Source organism: Astatotilapia calliptera, chromosome 15 (genome assembly GCF_964374335.1).
Source record: "Astatotilapia calliptera chromosome 15, fAstCal68.1, whole genome shotgun sequence".
In the NCBI taxonomy this organism is placed as follows: Eukaryota; Metazoa; Chordata; class Actinopteri; order Cichliformes; family Cichlidae; genus Astatotilapia; species Astatotilapia calliptera.
The window spans coordinates 17,228,998-17,252,697 of NC_137436.1; the positions used below are offsets into that span (position 1 = coordinate 17,228,998).

The 23,700-nt window shown below is 39.9% G+C and overlaps 1 protein-coding gene across 1 annotated transcript; it reads left to right on the forward strand.

Annotated features, from left to right (window-relative positions):
- The first annotated feature begins 260 nt into the window (after positions 1-260).
- Positions 261-23,413, forward strand: fntb (farnesyltransferase, CAAX box, subunit beta). The gene is made up of 12 exons (XM_026142252.2): positions 261-508; positions 2,246-2,310; positions 5,490-5,562; positions 7,688-7,779; positions 11,885-12,031; positions 12,841-12,924; positions 14,547-14,633; positions 14,756-14,885; positions 19,470-19,602; positions 20,149-20,260; positions 20,372-20,486; positions 22,943-23,413. Exons 1-12 carry the CDS (start codon positions 410-412, stop codon positions 23,108-23,110), a joined length of 1,305 nt encoding a protein of 434 aa, XP_025998037.1. The 5' UTR covers positions 261-409; the 3' UTR covers positions 23,111-23,413.
- The last annotated feature ends 287 nt before the right edge of the window (positions 23,414-23,700 follow it).

Here is a 23,700-nt window from a genome sequence, read left to right on the forward strand (position 1 = left end):
TAATTTGGAAGGCAAAACGGAACTATTTCCGGTATCCCCCCCGCCCCCCACCGGGTAGTTTACCAGCAGGAATATTACCTGCGGTTACATTGACTCTCAGAATGCCAGTTAATGAAATTAAATTAAAATGGTCACAATACACACGCTCATAAACACTTAAAATGTATGTTTACCACTTTTCCAAGCGGCACCGCTCGTTTCTTTACATTCTCGCGTTCAGTGAATAAAACGCCACTAAAGAAGTTTGTTCCTTTGGAGACACCGTAACAGTTATCCACGCAGTTTCCGCCCAACAGGAAGTGAGCGGAGTCCAGCGAAAGTGTGAGTGAACTGTCAAAACAAACCAATAGCGACAAAATTATATCTTCACTCAGAGCGTCCGCACATCTAAAGAGGTCCCTTCACCACCATGGACAACATGCCTAACCCTCTGTGGTGTTTCCGTGAGCAGCAATCGGCAGAAATGTTCTTGGATGACGGGGTAGAGACGGTGACTTCTGTGGAGCAGGTAAGCACACGAGCGTTAGCTTTTCTTTTTTTATAAGGCAGTGTGGCTAATGCTAACGTGCGGCTCTCCAGTCTGGGTGTAAAAAAGTGCACAGAAACTCAGCTGCCATACACACAATGCGTTATATTGCTAAAATGTCGGCACTTTGATTGAAAAAGTAATCAGAAACTTGTTTGCGGGCATTAGTTCGCCGTGCTTTATCCATTTAGCCCATGGATGGCTAGCTTTGTTCCTTAATGAGATTAAGTTTGAATGTAGCTAGCTGCTAGCCAACTAATTAAAATAGTTAAGCCTGGGCATGACATAAAGTCTAACTTTGTCTTTAGTTTCTTCCCAATTAAAACATGATAGCAGGAGAGGGCTTTTATTTTGAAAAAACCTTATAAGACGTCAATTTCTGACAGCGTCTGAACATCTCTGCATCCTGGGCACTGTTCTTGAAAGTTACTCCACTGCAATCATTTTAGATCAGATCCAGTAACAGTTATCACTTCAGTCAAGGCACAAGTTAGAACTGCATCAATAAAAAAGGAAACTAGGATTCAGACTGCCGTTTTTGCTCATTTCTAAAAAGTTCATCTGTCATTTTTTTCGGGGGGTGCAAACATTATTGTTATGTACGTTTTTGCTATTTGCAAAAAGAGATCTTTCTCTCGAGTCTGTGTGGGAAGGTGCGACAGCTGCTGCAGCATGCACACACATCTTAATCCAGGGTGTCAAAATCACTGTTTGTCTCTTACAGTGGGTATGCACAATTCAGTGATTTATCAATATTTTAGTACCTGAATTTGTTCATACTTTAGGAAAACATTTAAAAGTGCCAAGTGAACAAATGAAGACCTGGCTGTCTTAGGAAATGAGGTGGAAATGAGAGCAGTGATGGCGGATCAGGCAGATGAAGAAGAGGAGGAGAAAGATGCAATGAGAAAAAGATAATGAAAATATACAGGTTACAGGTACACTGTTAAATGGTCATATATAGTTTAAAAGAACTATTATGATAGTTATGTTAGAGTGTAACTTATAAGATGTACTATTTATGTTTCTGGTCTCTGCAAACATACATAAAACTCGATCAGGTGGAATGACAGTGTCCATCTAGGTGCCTTGTTGCTTTTGCTAATTTTGCTGATTTTTACCCCTTTTGATGACACCATACACTTAAAAAAAACAGTACAATCAGAAATGTATGCATATTGTAGCATATCCCCATAGCAGGAAGAGTAGTGACTATTGGTGATGTCACAAGAAATTTCACACATTGCAAAGCCCTCAAGAGGGTCAAATTGGACCCTTTGGCTGGCTTTTTTCACCCACTTGTCATATGTTTTACATCCCTGGTCTAAATTAAGCTATACATGAACAAATAATGTCAAAAGTTACCCATTTTATTATGATAGAAGTTTTAAATATTCCTGGCTGCTAACGTTGATAAAGTAGCTCACGCTCTTTCAGTCACTTTCCATAATATAGGTCATGTGTAAGGCACAAATACGAGGTTATATGTTTTGAATTGATTGAGTTGACAGTTTTGACCACAAAACACACATGAGCTGTTAATGTTCAGGGGTTTACACATCAATCGCACCTTTTCTGGATTTTGTGGCTGATGCTAGTCCAGATTTTTAAATAGGAAATAATCCTGTTTTCTGAAATGCCTAAAATATGTTTTTTTCCCCTCAAAATAAGCTTCATAACAACCAATCACATGCTGCTTTTTTTCTCTTTTTTTTTTAGAAAAAGGTGGAGAAATCCATTCAAGAAGTCATGAGTGTTTACAAGCAAATACACAGCTTACCACAGTAAGTATCCGCAGTGTGTTGTAGAATACAATGGAGCAGAGTCTGTGAGCTTTTTCAGGCAGACAGCTCAGCCCACTACAGCCTGTGATGTGCCTCGTTCTCCACACTTCATATATCAAACACCACCTTCAGATTTGAATGTTTAATTAAACTGCAAATCCCCATCTCTCCCTCTGACATGTTAATGCTGATGCTGCCATGTGTTGCTGCCAACATTTTCAATCCCTAAACTGCACCAACATCTACCTGTAGGCTCCAGAATTTTAATCATCTCCCACTAATTTCTATGTTTATCCCGTTTGCGGGGAGTGATGAGCTCTCATTATAGAGATTTTGGATATCCGCTAAAGGAGGAGGGGGGTTGTTTCTCCTTTTGTCCAAGGGGAACAATTAACAATTTGAAGTCCTCCTTCACACTGCAGTACATTTTTAGAATCACACATTCCATCATACAAAATGAGGAAAGTAGATTACAGATGTAAGGATGTAGGTGATAAACACTGCCATCATTGATTGGCAATTTATTTGCCAATGGGCCGATAGCAGACAGTAAGGAAAACGTCGACCAATACCAATTTTCAGTGCATCCCAAAGTATTTTTCACTATATGTGGGATTGTGTCATTTATGGGTAATGTTGATGTTTGAAAAAGGAGACAGGATGGGTTCTTTGGAGTTCCTTGTCAGGTGACTCTTTTGAAGCAGAAAAGTAGAATTGCCTTGTCTCTTTATAAAAATCTCAAAATCTTACTTTGTTGTTTTGTTTTGTTTTTTTTAAAGACTCAGACCTGGTTTCCTACATTGTTAAAGTCATTACCTGAAACCAGGACACTAAATTGGCCTGGTTATGACAGAAAAGTGTGCATTTTCAGACTCTTGCTGACAAGTAGGCCAGACGTTGTGTAGCCATAGCAATAATAATTACGTATTCATCAGTCACTCATAAAGGTGACTACATGAACAGCCATTATGAGGCATTTACAGGAACACCATTATTGGCCGTAGATGTTATTATGTTTTTTGTTTTTTTTACCCACAAACACCTGCTGTTTGTTTGCTATTAGAGAAGGCTGCACTGTGATGCACGATGGCTGTTATCTTAGCGGCGAGTAGATCTGCCCACGTAGTTTGCTTCTGCTATCAGCTGCCGTCGCTTCTCAATGAGGTGACTCATCTCATTTCTATGACAACTGCTAGATGTGAATGTCAGCGGTACTGCAACCAATGGAGAAATGCATTTTAGTACTACTAAAGAATCCGTGATATTCATCAGCTGAGGTCCTGCTTTTAGTGGTGATAATTGTTTTTTCAGCCTTGGCCGGGACTTGACCTCAAACAGGTGGGAGGCAAGATTTAAAGTTTTTAGATACGCTTTTTAAAACATAGTTGCAAAGTGCTTTATAGGACATAATAAATGGATCATATGAAATATAAAAACAGTGAGTGATTTACAGGATGGGTAAAATGAAGTATTTAAGAATAAATAAAGGCGGAATGAGAACATTTTTATTATTAAAAATTACTTTCTGTAAGAATAAGTTTTGAGGAGGGATTTGAAAGTAGGGTCTTAACCCTCAGCGCCTCTGGTTAAGGGATCCACAGCTACAAGCTCTAACAGAAATGTCCTGATGGGGGTACGACAAAGCAAGTTTGGCAAGTTCTTTGAATTAGCTGGGTCGACAAAACCTATAATCAATGTCAGCAATCTGTAAAAATATCTTTTTGTTGTGCCTTCATTTTTTGTTCGGCTGTTTGTTTTTCTTTCCTTCATTAGTTTATTTCTTTAGATAATTTGCCTGTAATATTTTTTCTTTCTTTATGTGCTTTCTTTCTCTTTTAGTTCTTCTATTCTTTCTATCTAGTCTTTCTCTCCTTCTTTTATTCACTGTTTTTTTCCATAGCTTTTATTCTTTCATTAATTTCTTTTTCCTTCCGATCATTTGGTCATTCGTTTTCTTTTTCTTTTGCTCTATTTATTTATTTGTTTGGTCATTCATTTATTTCTTTAATTTGTTCTTCCCCCCTATCTTTTTAGTTGTATTTTTGTTTGTACATTTTGTATTTTGTTTTCTTTCGTTCACTAATTTTTGGTTTCGTTGTGTACACTTGCGTGTAGCCTGTCGAGCTCTCAGCATTTAAAAGGGTGGGTTGAACATATATTTGTGTGGTGGGCAGACGAGGTTTTAGATGTGGAGCTCTGCTTCTGTCATGTAGTGATCTGTGACTCATTCTGTGTTGGTAGAAAGCGCATATTATAACAGGTGTAGCGAACACTGTGTGGAAAGGTCAAGCAGAGAATCAGAGTGGGTGGGTATCAGTTGTCATTGATGCAGATATATAGTCAGACTTATGTTTATGAAGAGCTGCAGACTGAATTTTCCTTCAAACATTTAAAGATTAACTATGCGGCTCCTTAGTTTCTGTCATTCTGTTATAGTGTTTTAAGGCATTCTTTCATTCATATGTTTATTTTTATTTGTTTTTGCCTTAATTTCCTATATATTATATATATGTCTACCTCAATTTAATTTGATGTTTATTCGGGATAAGAATACGATATGGACCAGTATCACATACCACAGCATTAATGGGTGGTTTGTGGTGCTGCTCCCTAGATAGTTTTAAGAGTTTTATGCATAAAAATCTATCGACAACAAATTAAAAAAAACACAGTGCTGAAAAATATGATAGACATGATGACTTTCTTTTCTTTTTCTTTTTTTTTTTTAGTTTCGTTGAGAAATACTTTAAAACTTGAAAGGCTAAGCTGATGTTTTGGTTTGCCTGGCTTTGGTTTCTTTTTTCTTTTTGTTCTTAATGAGGACAGGCCTCAAAGCTCTCCTAATAGAAAGTGAATAAAAAATAAGGAAGGAAATAAACAGAAGTCGCTAATTAGACTGCTGAGGATCTGAATATCTGAAACGAGTGAATAAATAATGCAGAGTTTGATCACAAACCCTTGCGTAGACGATCATTTTATTTGTGTTTCTCAGATTTTGGGCTACCTGGTGAATAATTAATTTTTGACACATAAATCGTTAGAAAAACAAGTGAATTGTGTGTCTAAGTTTTGAAATTATGAGTACTGACACTTTTCTGATTTTGTTTTTATTTATTTAAAAAAATAATAATTTCCAAGTTGTTTGACATTTAACTTTTTGTCCCTCGTTTGTTTTTCAGGCCAACGTTGTTGCGGGAACAACACTACCAGTATCTCAAGAAGGGCTTACGTCATTTATCAGATGCTTATGAGGTAAAGTAAATTACTAATAAATAAAGAAAACACACACAAATTATGTGTTGTAGATATGTAGATGTAGTTTTATTTTTTCTTATAAACCTGTATTTCAATCAAAGTAGGCGTTGTATTTACACTCATCAGCCACTTTATTAGTTGTGCTCCTTTTGCCTTCAGAGCTGAGCTGTTCAGTGCTGGAAACATTGCTCAGACGTTTTAGTCCATATTATGATGATAGCATCACACAATTGCTGCAGTTTTGTCCATCACACATCCATGATGAGAATCTCCTGTTCCCCTACAGTGCAAAGGTGCTCTATTGGATTGAGATCTGATGACTGTGGAGGCCATTTCAGTACAATCAGCTCGTTTTCATGTTTAAGAAAGCAGTTTGAGATTGTTTGAAGTTTGTGATCTGGTAAATTATCATGCTGTAAGCAGCCAGCAAAAATGTTCAGTAAGTGTTTATGCTCAGGTGGTCTTGGAAGGAAAAGCCTCTGGACTTCTTTAAGTTTCTTGAAGACGTTTCACCTCTCATTTGAGAAGCTTCTTCAGTGCTCAGAGCAACTGGTGGAGAGACCCAGATTTTTAAGCCCTGTTGGGAGTGTCCCTAAGAGGGTCGTGGAACCCCCACTGATCCTCTGCCTAATCACACGAGCCATGGTGTGAAAACTGGTCTGGGTCACAATCAGCCAAGTTTTCGGGTGAACTCATTGTGAGACCTTGCCCCACCCTATTATGTGACTTACTGTGGTCAAATGGCCCAAAGTGTGAGTGGGCGTTAAGGCGCCTGGGAAGGGATCTTGACACTGGATTTTAGATGGCAGACAGTTGGTGTCGTAAGCCACAACTTCTGCTCAAAGATGGTCATTCACAGTGGACATAGATGGCCTGTTTCACTCCTCTTTCAAACCATCTGTCCTCTCTGTCCAAAATGTGAACAGGTGCTCAGGTGGTATTAATTGAATCCCAGTGTGCCTACGCCACCACTACCAGCCCAAAGTGTTGATGCAATGCAGGATGGAAATGTCTCAGCAGAAGTTGAGACTCATCAGGCAATGTTTTAGTAATCTTCTGTTGTCCAGTTTTGGCGAGCCTTTTGGCGAGTGAATTGGAGCCTCATTTTTGGCAACCACTGTGGTCTTCTCCTGCTGTAGCCCATCTACTTCAAGAACCAGCTTGTTGTGTATTCAGAGATGCACTTCTGCTTACCTGCTATCAGCTCGAAGTAGTCTGGCCATTCTCCTCTGACATCAACGAGGCATTTCCACACAGAGAACTAGTACCGAGTGGATGTTTTTTATTTTTGCGACCATTCCCGGTAAATTGTAGAGAAGATTGTGTGTGAAAATTCCAGTCGATCAGCAGTTTCTCAAATACTCAGATCAGCTGGTCTGGCACAACCATTCCACATTCATTGTTTGAATGATTAGCTATTTGCATTAGCTATTTTGCAAATAGCTTTGTGTAACTAACAAAGTGGCTGGTGAGTGTGTGCTTAATATCGTGTGCTGAACAGTAGGACACTAACTCTCACTGCCTCTGGAAAAATGCCGAATTGTTATCCTCTGCTTTAAATAGAAATGCTGCAATTTTCAATTGGCCAAAAAAATATAGTTGTCTGCTTCTGGCAAAGTCACTGCTTTTTTTTTATCTTTTACTTTTTTAATGTGTGTGCTTTTTGTTACTCTAGCCAGAAGAGAGAAAAGCATTTGTGTTTCTCCTTTTCTTCAGCTCAGTACCTTCATTATTTCAGTGGCGTTTCCTTTGATCACACAAAAGCAGGCAGACAGCCAATTTGTGTAGTTAAGTGTACGCAGTGCTAAAGAGAACAAACTGAGTTTGAATTATATGTAATAAAATCAGCACAAAAAGCATCACACAACTAATATTTGCATCATAAATGGCAGACATAATCATAAAGTCCATTTACCAACTGCAGAAAATGAGTTTGTATGATGTTTCTGTGTGGCTCACTCCCATCATTTTCCTCCTCCTGCCCCTTGTGTGTCTGGCAGAGTTGTTTTTCTCTCATCTGTGCCTCTGACTGGCTGATCTCACAATCTCATTTATAGCTGTAATCGGTCATGTGATGCCCATTTGATTTTGCGTGTGTGTGTGTGTGTGTCTGTGCGAGTAGTGTCTGGATGCTAGCCGACCGTGGCTTTGCTTCTGGATTCTTCACAGTCTGGAGTTACTACAGGAGCCCATTCCTGCTGCCGTCGCCTCAGAGTGAGTCACACACGACAACAGAGTGGAGCCAAATAATACCCGTGCACTGCCAACGAATTTTGTTATTTATTGCTTTTTGCATAGTTCTCATAATTATTGCAGTAAAGCAGGTTTGTTGAAGATGCCACCCACCAATACCCCACCGCCCTTTATTTATAAATATCCATAAATAGTAAATGTAGAAATATGATATAGTTGTGATATGCTAGCTTTACTTAACAGAGTTTTTTAGTGGATTTCATTTTCATTTATTTTTTTAAAGATTTCTACACAACATCCTTGATGACTGCATTTTTTTTTTGCTTTGCAGTTTTCTCTTTTGTATAGCAAAATCTAATATAACCACACACAACTTTCAGGTCCACCTCCTGGTAGCTAGGGAAGTGGTGTTTTTCTGTTATGGTTGATCATTGGTAGTTTGCAGACAGCTTGTAGACACATTACCGCCCCCTTCTGGTAGTAGTAGCAAACTCTTATGTTAAACTAGGCCCTAAAAAGGAGACGGTTTACAGTTTTGAGCAGGATAATCCTCCTTTCTGGCTCCAATAATGAACATAATGTAGTTTATCTTATTCCATATGATCTGAAATTACCGACCACCCTATAAGTACAGTGGTAAATGTCACAGAGTTAGGAACCTGAGGCTGTTTTCCCTCAGACTTCCTATAGAGGCCATTGAAAAAGAATGCAGGTTTAGGGCATCTGCTTCAGTTCTCAAACCCAGGGGCTATGCACATTTGTATAATTGTACATATGAATAAACCCAAAATTTCAACATATTTTTCTAAAATGCTCCAGATGTGTTTAAACGTGTTATATTGCTTAAAACAAGTTGGAAGATCAGACTACATCTGTACAGAATACAGTTATACTAGCTCTTCCTATGTCTCAGGTTATACACAATAAAAAGAGATTATTAGCTCAATTAAAATGTCCTTTATACTTTATTCCTTACGCTACAGTCACACTGTGGCAAACAGCAGTTGGATACTGAGGCACAAACAAAATGAGTGTGAACTTGTGATTTTGTTGCCTTTGAAACGGTTGCTTTGAAAATGGGGACCAGGTCTGTGACCACTTGCTGTCAGTTTGTGATTGAAGTTGGCAGATACTTAAAATTCATTTGTAACTGTGACATATTGTAAACACTGCAATTCTGTTGCCATCTACCTACAGAAAAATTCATATTAACTACTTCTAGCTCAGCGGTCCCCAACCCCCGGGCCGCGAGAGTTGAGGCTCAGGTGTGAAATGTATGGTTCAGGGTTTTTATCGGTATTTTGTTATCGTTTTTATCGTTAACTCGGTTTTCCTGGGTCTTTTCACATGTGTTATGAATAAATCTTCTTTTTTTCGGTACCGGTACTGGTTTTATTTTGTTGTATTTATCCTTAAAGGCCGGTCCGTGAAAATACTGTCGGGCATAAACCGGTCCGTGGCGCAAAGAAGGTTGGGGACCGCTGGTCTAGCTGGAACCTCATAGATCTGGACCCAAAATTTCCCCCCAAAATAGTGATGTAGTTCCTGCAAGATGGCAGTTTAAGTGCTCAGCAACCTTATTTTTATATAACCAGAATGCAACCAGTTGGCAGCCAGTTCAGTCGAATCCCCGATTGCAAAGAGCCATGTCCATGTCACACATGGGATACACTCCTTGGTGCAGACTGACTCTGACTGACTGCAGCGTGTCAGGAATCTGACTGTTATGAATTGAAGGGGATCAAGTGCCAGCAGTGCGAGTCAGACTGCAATTGTTTGTAGACAGGTTTCTCCCACCGGGCGACCTATTCAAGAGCCTCGTGATCACAAGTGGCCCACCACAGGTTCAGGGTGTTGGACGCAGACATTATACTACATTACATGTACCAATGTTACTGTAAACTCCTCCTATCCTCTGGCTCCCTTCCTAAAACACAAGTCACCATTTTATAAAACAGAACCAGAAGTGGTAAGAGATGAAAGATGTTGATTAAATTACCATATAATGACCATTATTTTTTTTTTCCTGTCCAGCTGCAGCATTGGCCTGGGCTTTGCTGTTAAATCATCCCTTGTCCTTGTTTCCATAGCCAACTTCAAGAAGTTTAATTTATTCTCTGTAATAGAAAACTCGCAGTAATAAAAAGTTGGGGTGTTGATGTTTGAAGCAGTGAAATGAAGGTTTTTCCAAGAGTTATTATGCCTGATATGTGTGATTAAAAGTGATGACAACATTGTGCATGACTGGCAGGTGTACTTATAAGTACTTTTTTTTTATGCTGACACGGCTTCAAACACTGTTGCTCTCACTGCCACCAAAATGTCATTTGATTAAATTACTGCCAGTCAAAGTAGCACTCTGCAAACCACGTAGCGAGTCGCCGTTCCAGGCTGCCAGCCCACGCTCTCATTATAACCGTGAGGCGTGCCAGCACACCGGCTGGCACTGCCCGGGCACCAACGTGATGGCTTTGTGCTCACACACACAAAAACACTGGCCCTGTTCAACGATCTATAACAATGCAACCTACAAGAGATTGCTTTCTCTGGTTTATGAAGTGTACACTGTTCTCAGGTCAGTGTTGGCACCAGACCGGTTGGCCAAAATTAAAGTGGGCTTCCCTTCCAACTCACTTGGCTCAAAGCACTCTTACAGTTTTATTATTTTTCTCCATGGCGGAGGATGAAGAGGACATTTGTGAGCGAAGCAGCGTGGTGCATGGAGGCTGGAAAGAAAGGGACCTGTGGTAGAGTTGGTCTATGCAGTATGACACGTCAGCTAAAGTGAAATAGCCCAGTGGAGCGTGTTTTATAGCCTTCCAACTTTCTGCCGGTCTGAGGTAGAAAATAGGAGCTGTGATTATTTAGTAAATGGAAACTGTGTAGCGTGCAGAAAAAGTGGTTTGTTCAAGTCAGGTGAAATAATTAGCGTCAAACTTTTAAACAGAAAGAAAAGCTGCTATACGTACATACTTATACAGACTGGAATCTGTATTGTACAGGATTACTTGACCCTCAGATGACCAAGTGGAGTAATTTATGACGTATTTTTGTGCTTATCAGCCTCATACCACATCCTTTATCTATGAAAGATATTCTAAAAATGTGCTAATGCAAGTAATCATGGTTTCTAATCATTTCTATGCAAAAGCAACGTGATCGTCACCTTCATATCATTTTGATTGTCACATTGGGTATTCGATATCTGCAGCTGCTAACAGACCTTTCTACTGAAGGTTCTACTGTTAGCCTTGGTTTACGGCAAAACATTGCAATGCAGTGATTAGAAGCAGAAAACTGCAATAAGATTGAAGACTATAATGTTTAAAAAATACACTATCCATGCCACAGTAATGGGCCACTTACTGTTTTTAAAAAAAAGCTATAAAGCATGTAGGAGAACTACACTGACAAATCACTGGTAGTAAATGTTTTTGTGATTAAAGATGTGTAACTGCAACATACGACATGGCTGTGATCCCCATTTCTTGACACCTCCTTGAATATTTGGTTCTAAAAATAGTATTTAGATATCAGCATTATTTTTATTTATTTATTTATTTTTAGAAATCGTGTCAATATCTTGTGTAACTCAAGGAAGTGAGCATCAAAACTCATTATCTGTGCAAACATACATTTCTGCAGATTGCCTAAACGTGCCAAAAATTGCGAACCCTTTGGGTGTTGACACAGATCTGAGGTAAATGGTAACTGTAACTTGCCGTCTTAATCAAACGAATAAATAAATTATGTGTTTTACAAAAAAGCTGAAAAAAATAGTAAAACAGTGAATTTGAAAGTTGATTAAAAACAGTAATTATATTTTAGCATTATTGCTGCTGGATTAGCCTTTACAAACATTAATATGATTTTTGGCAATTACTGTTAATTTAGGGCAGTTGTGGGGTAAACCTTTGGGTGGTGGGCTAGTACATTTGTTCAAACTATCAATACAATTAATGAGTGTTTTATTGCTGCCATGCAATTTCAGCAATCCTGCATGTAAGAAAGAGTATGCTGGTGTTTGTAGTACATTCATGCAGTACCATTTGGCTGCTCTTTGTGGTTGTCAGTTTGTATATTAAATAAATAATGATATTATAACCTCTGTATCTTTGCTCTCCAGTGTGTGTCAGTTTCTGGCACGCTGTCAAAGCCCAACAGGGGGTTTTGCCGGGGGACCGGGGCAACACGCTCACCTTGCACCCACCTACGCTGCCGTCAACGCCCTCTGCATCATCGGCACAGATGAGGCCTATAATGTTATAGACAGGTATGATCACACAGTGTGCTGCTAGGGTGGTAAAATGACAACATGACAAACACAAAACAGCTTCCGTTAAAGCAGCTCAGTTTGTTTGAAATTAATATGTCAGACAACCCCTAATTTATGTGATGATATTTATTGGATTTCTTTTAGACTTGCATAGTTTATTACAGTGCTCTTATTGTATCTTGGATATTTATTTGTATTTTATAGGCTATTTAATATTGTGTCCACATGCCTGTGGGCTTTAGATTGGAATTAGCTTACAGTTATCCTATGAGATGAATCTTTTTGTGCAGTTTGTTCTCTGACAAATAAAGATGAAACTAAACTGTGGCTGTGTAATTGAAATTCATAATTTACGCCTTTAAATTTGTTTGTGTAACTGAATTTCCCTCCTATGCTATAACCACTATAACACATTTTCTTACAGTTGGAGGGGGTTGTCGCAGCTACGGATCATGTTAATGTTATTTAACCAGCAGCTCATTATAAGACCATTTCGAAACACTGTTTACATGAGTTGTTTTTCTCCTAATTGACTCTGCGTGATGGAGAAAAGGTGACGCTTTGCGTGTTTACAGTCGAGCAGCGATTCCCGTTTCTTCGCAGCGACGCAGATTTAGACAGCGGGTGTTGACTTTGCATTAGTGCTTTATTAAATTTGCAGCAGCTACTCTTCCACCCCCTGCCCTCTCTCTCCTCTGTTTATTCTTCACTCCATCTACAGCGCCTCCTCCTCCTCCTCTTTACACCATGAACTCATCCTTGTTTCTAATCAACCCTTCTCCCCCTTCTGTTTTGACTTCCTCCAGGGAGAAGCTGCTAGATTTCTTGTGGTCAGTGAAGCAGCCAGATGGCTCCTTTGTGATGCACGTCGGTGGAGAGGTGGATGTCAGGTGAGGCCCCAGAAGATAAATTCTGATTCCTCTATCCTTGTGTTTTTCTGTAGGTTTTTATTTTTTAGAATTTGCTTTTCATCACATAAGAAAATTTATATCGTTAACTACATCTTTGATGACTGCTTGGACACCAAACATCTTTGGTGTCCATACTGTGTTGATCACAGTAAAGGGGTCATTTTTGAAGGCTAATTTCCCCTTAAGCACACTCTGCTTTGTATTTATATTCTCCTGTGTTTTCTTTTAGTGTTGATAACAGGGGAAATAATGAGAAATGCCCACATCTCTTTTACATAATAGTGGATTTATCTCATTTCGGATGTGTGTGTGTGCTTTTTCCTCTTTGAGGCTGTTATGTGGGGCTTTTTGTTATGTTTTTGTTTTGTTCTTTGAGGTTCAGTTTCCTTTGAACAAAGAACTTCAGAAGGTACATTTTCATTCTCAGAGGAGCCTGATATCTGTTTCCAACCAATTAGCATCGAGGTGCCGTTATGTATTACTAAAACTGTCTTTCTCTTAGGCAGGTTTTGCTATTCAGTTTTTGATAAACCATTTTGTGTCACATTTTTCTAAACTGTCAACAAAGTTATCCTTATTTTGAAAGTTTTTTTTAGGGGTTGTAATTACAGGATTTTCTGATTTGATGTTAGTGTAAGTGTGGTGATATACAGTGTTATGCAAAGATTTAGTTGCCTTATTCGTGTTTTCACTGTTTTTGCTAGAAGTCTGATATAGCTTAGCTTTTAAAAAAAAAACACACATGCAATTTAATTACCACGAACAAGTCTGGCTGCTGTCACTGTTCACGAGCAGCACTAAATGTATTTTCCAGATGAAAGTACTCCAACAAAAAGTGGCTTATACATTCTAGGGGAACTTTTTATTAGGTACAGCTTGCCAGTTCCAGGTTGGATCCTGTTTTGCCTTTTTTGTTTCATAGATTCAACAAGATGCTGGAAACATTTTCCATAGATTCTAGTACATATTAACGTGATAACATCACATAGTTGCTCCAGATTTGTTTTGTTTCGTCATCTTAACAGGAAAAAAAGTAACTTGTCTTTCTACAAACCTGGTTTAAGGTTTTTCCCAGCACACATAAGCACATCGGTTCATCGTGTTATCATATTTGAAAGAAATTGAAATCAAATAAACCCCAATTATTAAAACAGTCTTTCTTTCTAGTTATTTAGTTAACATAGTTTTGTGAACCCACATGAACTATAGCCAAGGTGTTCATCATAAAGATAGAAGATTATTTATATAACACTTTTTGAGTTTTTGGACGATCTCTGCAACCAAATAAGGAGTTTTATGCACGTCTGATACCTGAGCTTTTCAAGTGATTTATTGACAATATCAAAGATTTAAAAAACACCTTTCTTGAATTCTAGTTTAGTTATGGTTCCTTGCAGTCTCAACATTGCAGGGAAACAAAATATGTAACAGTCAAAATGACTGTGACTGAACAGCAGGGGAACATAAATGGCAAACTGGATGTTTGTTTGGTCTGCTGGCAGCCTAAAACACAGTATGATGATGTTTAGCGAGAGCTTCCTGCTCCCTCTCAACTTTATCGTGATCTTTATCAGCCTGATTTGTTTTTTCTGCTTTTTTAGGAGTGCATACTGTGCAGCTTCGGTAGCATCGCTCACAAACATCCTCACACCTAAACTGTTTGAAAACACAACCAACTGGATTCTCAGGTACAACAACCGACCACAGCACTCTGAGTAAATTATTAAAGAGCATTTTTGTCCTGCTTTTTTTACATAATCCAGTGTATGGGTTTTTTTGTTTTTTAACTACATGGTTTTCTGATTTCTAGCTGTCAGAACTGGGAGGGTGGTTTAAGTGGAGTACCGGGTTTGGAGGCACACGGCGGTTACACGTTCTGTGGTACAGCCGCCCTTGTCATCCTGGGCAAAGAACACATGCTGGATCTGAAAGCCTTGCTGGTGAGCACATCCTCCCTCCCCGCCTTTTCCTCTCTATTGTAACCTCAAATGCTCAGTCTGTGTCCCAACAGCAGAAAAAGATGCTATCATTGTCAGTCACAACAGGGGCTTTGTGCTAAAGTTTTATCGCTTTCAAAGTTGGGTGCTCAGTTCTGTGACGAAGCAAGTACAAAATGTCATTAAAAATCAAATACAATGTTGCAACTCACAACAAAATTTCATCTTCTGAAAAATGTGGAGAAATCTCTCTATGTCAGTCTGTCCTTCTCCTATTCGACAAACATTAATCTGATCCACTTATTGTTAAGCTTTTCTCATACTTACTATCTTTGTGATGATATTTACTGACTTTAATGCATCCACAGGCCTCTAATTCCCAAGTTAATCATTCACAAAAAGTGCCAAACGTCAGGTGCTGGTTTAGCTCAGTAGTTGAGCAGGCAAGCAGATAATGCAAGACCAAATGCAGCAGCCTGGGTTTGACTCTTTTGTTGGGCATCTTTCCTGTCTGCTCTTTACTGAAAACTATCTAATAAAGGTGAGAAAAACCCAAAATTAGTCACTCAGGAACTGTCCTTGCATACATCTTTACACTACATGTTACTTTTATTGTGCACAATCGCACGTCGCAGTAATGCAAACTTCATCATGAAGTACTAAAAGGAAATAAGTATTCAGTGACTTCAAGCAACAAAATAACCACAGATTACATGAAGTGAGCGGGTCCCAAGTTAAAGAGTGAATGTTACTGCTGTTTGCTAAAAGAGGAGGCCTGAATTTATTGATGTCACCTAGGCAGAGCAGCCTAGAAATGTTTAGCTTTTAAAAAATTCCTTATTCTGATAGTTTGATTATGTTTGGTTTCTGTGATAAATTACTCATAATTTGTTTGAAGCAGTTTCCAGGAAAACTGCAACCTGCTCTTTCTTCACAGACTCGTTTAAACTGGCACAATTACACAAACGCATTCGCCGAGTCCTTGTAGCTGTCCTCTTTACACAGGAGTAACTTAAGAATGACCTGCATGTGAGCTGTTTAGGAGACATCTGTAAACTGGAGCTATGAAAAACACGGGTTACACTCTTCCTGAATCTACTAAAACTGCCGATGTTCCTTTTATGACTTCTTTACATTGTTTAGCTGCACCATAATGTGCTTCCGTGTATTCAATCACTCTTTCTGTACTGTGGAATAAACATCTGTGCATGTAGTTACTCTTGGAGCACTCTGGAGGTTTACATTAGTTTTTGTTTTGCAACTGTTGGGATGCTTTGTTTCTCCCCTCAGGGAAATCTCATTTCCCTTCTTCCTTAGTAGTAAAAGGTTAGGAGCAGCTGCCCTTTAGCTTTGATGCAGGTCGAGCTTTTGAGTCATGCTCAGGGAAGCTGCAGTGGGGCAGATGCTCGCTGACACAAAGCTTGAGGTCATCCTGAGAAGATAAAATGATAAGGCTGTAACCAGAAGGCCAGTCTGCAGCAGTTTTTTATATTTTATTGAGCTCATAAAACACTTGATGTCATCATCCCTTAGCTTTTATTCAAATACTGTGTGATCACATTTGCATGTAACTGTGAAGTAAACCTGTTTCCACACCTGCGTGCACTAAAGTCCCTCTACCTTTAAACAACGTTAGTTATTTTCACCCAACACCTAGCTCAAGTGGCAGGTCAACAGAGCGCGCTCTCTAAGGTGTTGTGTGTCACTGTCCGTCCCTCAGAGACGCCCGGCATATGGCTCTGACTGAAGGCGGCGGGTTAGCAAAGGTTGTAAGTTGAAACCAGGTGGAGAATATCAAAAGCAGCGAGACTCGCTCGCTGCACAACTCGAGTCATAACCTAAAAATTGTATGTGAGAGAATGCATAAATCATTAACGCTGAGATACATAGATAATTCACAATGAACAACTTTCATATTTACGTGGTGTCATTGTTTATTTTCACGGGGATCTATTAATGATCTTGTGATGATCATAGTCCAGATTCTCATTAGGAATTCATTAAATCCGTGAACAACCAGGCAAATATACTCATTTTACCGCAAGCCGCGTTGTTTCTTTGCCTTGCATTTTTCTTTCTTTGGTAAAGGCGGCCACTTCTCACATGATTAAGACATTTAAAACCTTTTGAAGGTGCACTAATTAAAATTTGCCTCTGTGGCACGCAAACACCCATTAGTTCCCTCATCCAAATTTGGATGACTACATATGTGGCCAGTCTCTAACCTTTAAAAGAGAGAGGTGGGGAGCTTGTTCATTCAGGTGACTCTCCTCCAGTATCTCTTGGGTGACTCTGAGGTGAGGTGTTCCAACATGTCCTAAGGGGGGGGGCAGAGCAGACCCAGGACATGCTGGGGAGATTACATCTCTCAGCTGGAATGCCTTGGTGTCCATGCAGAAGAACTGGTGGAGTGGGTTGACTTTGTTTAGGCTGCTCCCCCAATAACCTAGCCATTGATCAGCAGCTTTTGTGTTACATGGCCTGGGTATTTTCACATTATTAACTCTTTCGCCCACGGACACTCACTAGGACTAACCCTTGTTTCTCTTTTCTTAACTGAGCAGTTTCTATTATATTTCAGGGCTGCTACCAGAACAAAATGACAGTTTTTTTTGTGTGTGTGCACCAAGTTGAGAGCAAATTTGGTCCAAAGAGCACTTCAAATAAAAATGTGTTGCAGTTTAGTTTCATCTGGTGTAGAAACATGTAGAGGTACAAATGGAGGCTGGAAATGTTACAGGCGTCACTGCTTCTGTTACCTCTTGAAGGCTCTGGCTGCTGGGCTGGGTACAGGACACACTCACTCTGTGAGCTTTGTAAGCACCTGCAAAGCCAGCGTGCTAACACAAAGTTCAATTTTGCGTTAGCTAGAGTGGATCGTTTTCTGGCCTGGGTGTACTTTGTGCTTCACTGTTACGTTCTTGTCCTTTTGTGCAATAAAAATGACAGTTATGTAATCTCCACTCCTCAAAAAAGTGCAGGCTGCTCAACTATTATTTTCTGCTCCATCAACATGAACGCCAGCTGCTTGTAGCACAAGTGCACAGAAAAGGGGACACATCATGATGTTCTTTTTCTTAGTCTGCTCTTGCTGGTTATTAAAGAACACAAATGATATTCCTACAAATTCCTTAACTTATGCAATGCACATCATAAATCAAATACATTGTGATAATTTGATGCTCTATGTAAACAGCAGAATTTTCAGAGCCATTTTAACACTCTCCACCACTGCAGCAAATCAAAGTTCAATATATATATTTTTTTTATCTCAGCGCCCAGATGCAGTGAAATTAAAGCTAAAGCAGTAGCATGTTTGAAGCATCTATGGTACCCTGTGACTTAATGAGGAATTATGTGAAGAATAAATAACAGAAAATATGAATTGAAGGAAATTTGCACAAAACACACATACTCACTATCAAATTTAGGTGGATACTCCAACGTTAATTTACTGATCACCGGTGCACATATCACTGTCTGTGTTGTGAGATAAAATGCAATAGTTTTCCATACAGCTTAATAAAGTTTAATATGAGACATTAAATAATTTCAAATACTTCTTTCCCACGTTTGCTTCGTAGCAACTGATGTGCAGTAGTTTAATACACATATTGATTAACCCCCCCCCACCCCTTCTTCCAGAGTGGAGCTGGTATTAACTCCAATATCCCATAATTATTCAGTCCTATTGGACTGGATTGTACCAGTTGGCAATTTCCATGGCAGCAGTTTTCTAAATCGTTCCTATTCTGAAAAATATCAGGTCCCGTCTGGTCCGCTCCTGCCTCCTGTCTCGTCTTACCCTGTGAGGTTTTCAGCTGTTGGTATACATGCGATTCCACTCAGAGCTAAAGGGACACAAACACATGCAGTACATTCAAATTCAAATTCAAATTTTATTTGTCACACACACACAACCATACACAGTATGACATGGGGGTGAAATGCTTGTAGCTGTACAATGCCCGACCATTAAATGACAGAAGAAAAGTTTTACAATATTTACAATTTACAGTTTACTACAGAATTTACAAATTAACTTAGGAATTTACAGTAAAGAATGTGCAAATAGCAGAAGAGATTATAAAGATTATAGGAATTATAGGATTATAGGAAATGTGTGGTGGTGCGTGTGGTGACGTGTGTGAGAGTCCAGTCTTTAAGTGAAGTGTTTGGGAGAGTCCAGTCCTACACCTGGTTCAGGGCCCGAATAGCCTGGGGGAGGAAGCTCCTCCTCATTCTCTCTGTTTTGGCCTTAAGGGAGCGGAAGCGCTTCCCAGACCTCAACAGTGAGAAGAGTCCATTGTTGGGATGGGAGAGGTCCATCATAATCTTCCTAGCTTTGGACTTGCACCGCTTGGTGTAGATGGACAGCAGGTCAGGAAGCTCTGATTGATGCGTTCGGCTGAGCGCACCACCCTTTGCAGATCTCGTCTGTCCTGCTTGGTGCTGTTCCCAAACCAGGTGCAGATGTTTGCCGTCAGGACGCTCTCGATGGTGCAGGAGTAGAAGTTCTTGAGTTCTACATGCTTTGTTTGTTAATTCAGCGTATTTAAATGTGTGTTTGTCACCTTTCCTCCTCAGCGTTGGGTGGTCAGCAGGCAGATGCGATTTGAAGGAGGTTTCCAAGGCCGCTGCAATAAACTAGTGGACGGCTGCTACTCTTTCTGGCAAGCTGGACTCCTGCCTTTACTCCACAGAGCCTTATACAAAGAAGGTGCCTTTACATTTTGACCCTAAACTCTTAAAACAGTTCGAAATGGAAAGGTCTCATCACCGTAGCATCAAGCGGCACAAGGAAAACCAATTTAGCAAAGCGTGATTTTTGGTCAGAATTATTTGAAATGATAATATCAGCAAGTCTCCACTGACTTCAGCTGATCTGAATGAATGTCAGTGCAACAAAGATAGAATATTTTTCCAGTTTTAGTCGTTTTTCACCCAAAACTCTTTGAATAGTGAGTGATAGATTTATCAGTGTCAAAATCTTGAGGTTTGTCGTGAAGCAGTCCTTCGTTCTAAAATGTAAATCAGAAAATTAGAGAATATGTGGTTAGGAGGTCATTTTTCTTTAGATTTTGACTATAATTTGTATTGTTATTCTGTGGGGGGTTTTAAAATGTTAAAACTGGAAATAGCCAGGTGTTCACATTTTCATGTTGAAAATGAAGTCTGAATTTTCTGTGGGATCATCCTGGGTTTTTTTTTGTTGGGTTTTTTTTTTTTTTTTCCCCTCTTGTGACTGACCTGTGTGTTTGCTCAGGAGAGTCAGAGCTGAGTCAGCAGCGGTGGATGTTTGAGCAGCAGGCCTTGCAGGAGTACATCCTCCTGTGCTGTCAAAACCCAACAGGAGGCCTTCTGGATAAGCCTGGCAAGTCAGTACCACACCATCTGAGCACACACACACACACTACATATTTGTACAGCTTTACTCATGCGTAGCGTTTTTACATCACTGCCCTGTTTTATTGTCTTGGTATGTCCAGGTCCAGAGATTTTTACCACACGTGTTACTGCCTCAGCGGCCTCTCCATAGCACAGCACTTTGGGAACATGGACAACCATTACGAGGTGATCCTCGGCAAGGAGGAGAATAGATTGGTGAGAATGAAAGATATACATTATATGAAACTTTGACAAATGTTGGGTGTAATAAATATTTTACATAGAGGACATGTTACTTGTTGGGGAGTGGAGTCAGAAGCTGGTCTTTACATTCAGTTAAAACATGTCATCCTAAATGAGCTGTTCTACAGTTCTAACTCTACCTTCCTGTTTCGCTCAGAGTTAGATTAGATAATCAGTGCACACTCATGTGTCTGACCCGCCTTGGCTTTCTGAATAACTCTGTGAGGTCTCAGTCATCATTAGTGGAGACCCTGAAGGGGATGGTTGAGAAACACGGATGTACGTTGCTCTTGCTAAGAGCTTTGCATCCATCGTTATTTGGCGGTCATCCTAGACCTAGAACAAGAATTACCCGAATGTCATCCCTTCCCCTGTTCCTGGACTTGTAAGCACCGACCACATATATGAGAGCAGGTAAACGTATAGCAAATCAGTCTGCAAGAGTGGGAGCTATACTCTTGGATACTGTCCAGGACTGGAAGATGCAGGCTGACTTGGATCAGAAGCTCAGTTTTCCACCAGAGATCCCAGCACCTGCTCGTAGGCCGGGCCAAATCTCGTGGAACAAACGGTACCATTAAAGAATGCGGTGGGTGAAGCGCACGAACAGAAAAAGCTGAAATAGAATGAAATAGCAGCTGAAGCTGAAGAGAGCAACGAATGTACAAGCTGCTCCCTTTAGAGTTGGGATGCAGGGCATTTGTAGTGACATCAACAACAAGGCTCCCAAAGAGCACAGAGGTTTGAGAACAGGCTTTCTGATAAGTCATCAATTCACTGTCAGTTTGGAAAACGGACTCAAGTGGGACCGCAGGATGTCCAGCATAAGTGGTAAAAGCAGAGCAGCCATGAGAAACCGCATGTGGAGCTAGTGCATAATAATGCCTCAGCAGATGAGTCCATGCGATCATAATAAACCGCTGGGGTCGCAGGCGTCTGCACAAACCCTCCTGGTCACCGTTTGATCTCAAGTTTTCTGTCATTCAGACTGTAGCAGACCCACTGACAGGACACTGTGGAACATGTTTGACAGAAACACATATTAAAGCATTCACAGGTTTTACAGAAAAGGTGCTTTTCCAAAGGCTGTTATGTTAGGGCGGAGTCCTCACCGAGTTACACTAATTAACTCCTGAGCAGTTTAAAGAGATTAACATTACTGTTAATTGTTTCAAGTCTGAAATGGTAGCTAACGACATATGTAGATTTTTGATGGCATTATTCATTCCTAAAGGTCTGTGTCAGTCTCGGCTGAAAACTCTGCATTAAATCAGGTGGTTTCATTTAAAATAAAACAATGTTTTAGGACCTTTTTGCATCAAAAACTGAAATACCAACAATAGAGCTCAAATATTATGTATGTATACAGGTTTTTATATCATGTCACGCAGTTGCAAACACAAGCGGCTCTTCATGAGTAGATGAGAACTAACTGTGCACAGTGACACGGCTGCTTGCAGAGATAATCGCTCATACGGGAAACTGCTTAAGAAGGTTGGCAATTTTTATTTTTATTTTTTATAACCAGGACATGATTTCTGCACTACATTTTATATGTATTTTATTTTTGTTTTTTCTTTCTTTTTGGGCAGTTTTTGGTTTATAATCCCATTATTTTCAAGAGAAGTTGCACATTTTTCTGCAGCCAGTATCTCTAAAACTGGGAAACTTAAATATTCTTGCTTTAGCTATTGAAGCTAACAGTATAATTGTCTCTTTAAGGGTAACTGCTGCTTCTTTTTTTCTTGTTTTTTTGCACCCTTTCATTTCATCACCATGCAGTAAATAATTAAAGTACTGGTTTTCTTTTATCAGCCATGGTTTAATCTGCACGCACCTGCATAAAGAGTCAAAAACGCCTCAAAGGTGTTCCCGTGCTGACTATTGAGTGCAGTGCAGTCAGGTTTAATATGAGAGAGCTATAAAATGAGAAGCTCTGAAAGATGCTCTACAATAAGTGGGGTTTATAAAAAAGAAAAAAAAATTGAAGCTACTGAAATGACACGTGTGGTTGCACGTAAAGGCCGCGGCAGTTGGTTTTGGTTTTGTTTTCCTGTTTGCTGTTGCATTACTGGCACTGACAGCTGTTTACAGCAAGTCTTCCCCTTGCACATGCATATGCATATCGGCTCGTAGGTTAAAACAGCAGCCAGGTTCAAACTGTATCCCTAAAGTGCCTGAGCTATGGTGTTTTCAGCTCAAAGTGTAGTGGGTTTCTTTGTGGTGTGCAATTCTCAGATAAATCAATAAAACAGTCTCGGTGGATGGTGGCAGCTTCCTGTGATGAAAATGTTAAAACTGCATCATAATAGTGAAACTGCAGTTCCACCCACTAATGGGATATAATGGGATATAATAAGAAAAAAAATACATACTGCGACAAACGAAATATCTCGCAAATCTTTTGTTTTCTTCTTCTGACCAATTAGGCACCAACTCATCCAGTTTACAACATCTGTCCAGAGAAGGTGGCTCAGGCCCTGCAGCACTTTCTCCGGATGCCCGTTCCCGAGGTCAGCAGGCAGCCGGGAGGCTCCGGTGAAGACAGACCGTCAGATGCTGCTGCTGCCTCCTCATCAGCTGACCTTCAGTCCTAGTTGGTCCTCAGCAGTAACGTCACTGTGCGTTTTTAAAAAAAACAAAATAACAAAAATCAGCCAACTCTGGGGATCGCCCCTGAGCCGGGAAGCTGTTGTCAGGTATTTTGTGGACAAGCGGGATAGTTGACCCTCGCTGCAGACCAGTGCTGAATTTTGCCCCAAATAAAGGTCAACGGTTTTGCAAGGGCAGCCTCACATTCAGTTGAATATGTTTTATTTTTATTTTTTTTGCTTGCATTGTCTGTTTTCATTCTCTGAAATAAAGGTGGAACTTTATAAGGTTTCAGTAGGTTAATAAAACTTGTTAGAGCTTTTCTCATGATGGTGTTAGGGTGCTGAGGGGGTCGGTCAGGTGTTTTTTCTGAGTTTGTATGTTATACACGTATTATATTCACTGGCCAGTTCATTAGGTACACCAGTTCCACTGCTTTTGTAAAGCAACCAACAATAGGGCAGCAACTTGGTGTATTTACACACACAGGCATGGTCAAAACAACCTCCTGAAATTCAAACTGTGCTTTTTTTTTATGCCACATACTATTCTGTCTATCCCTTTGTGACCACACTTGTATGGTGTATCTACTGTG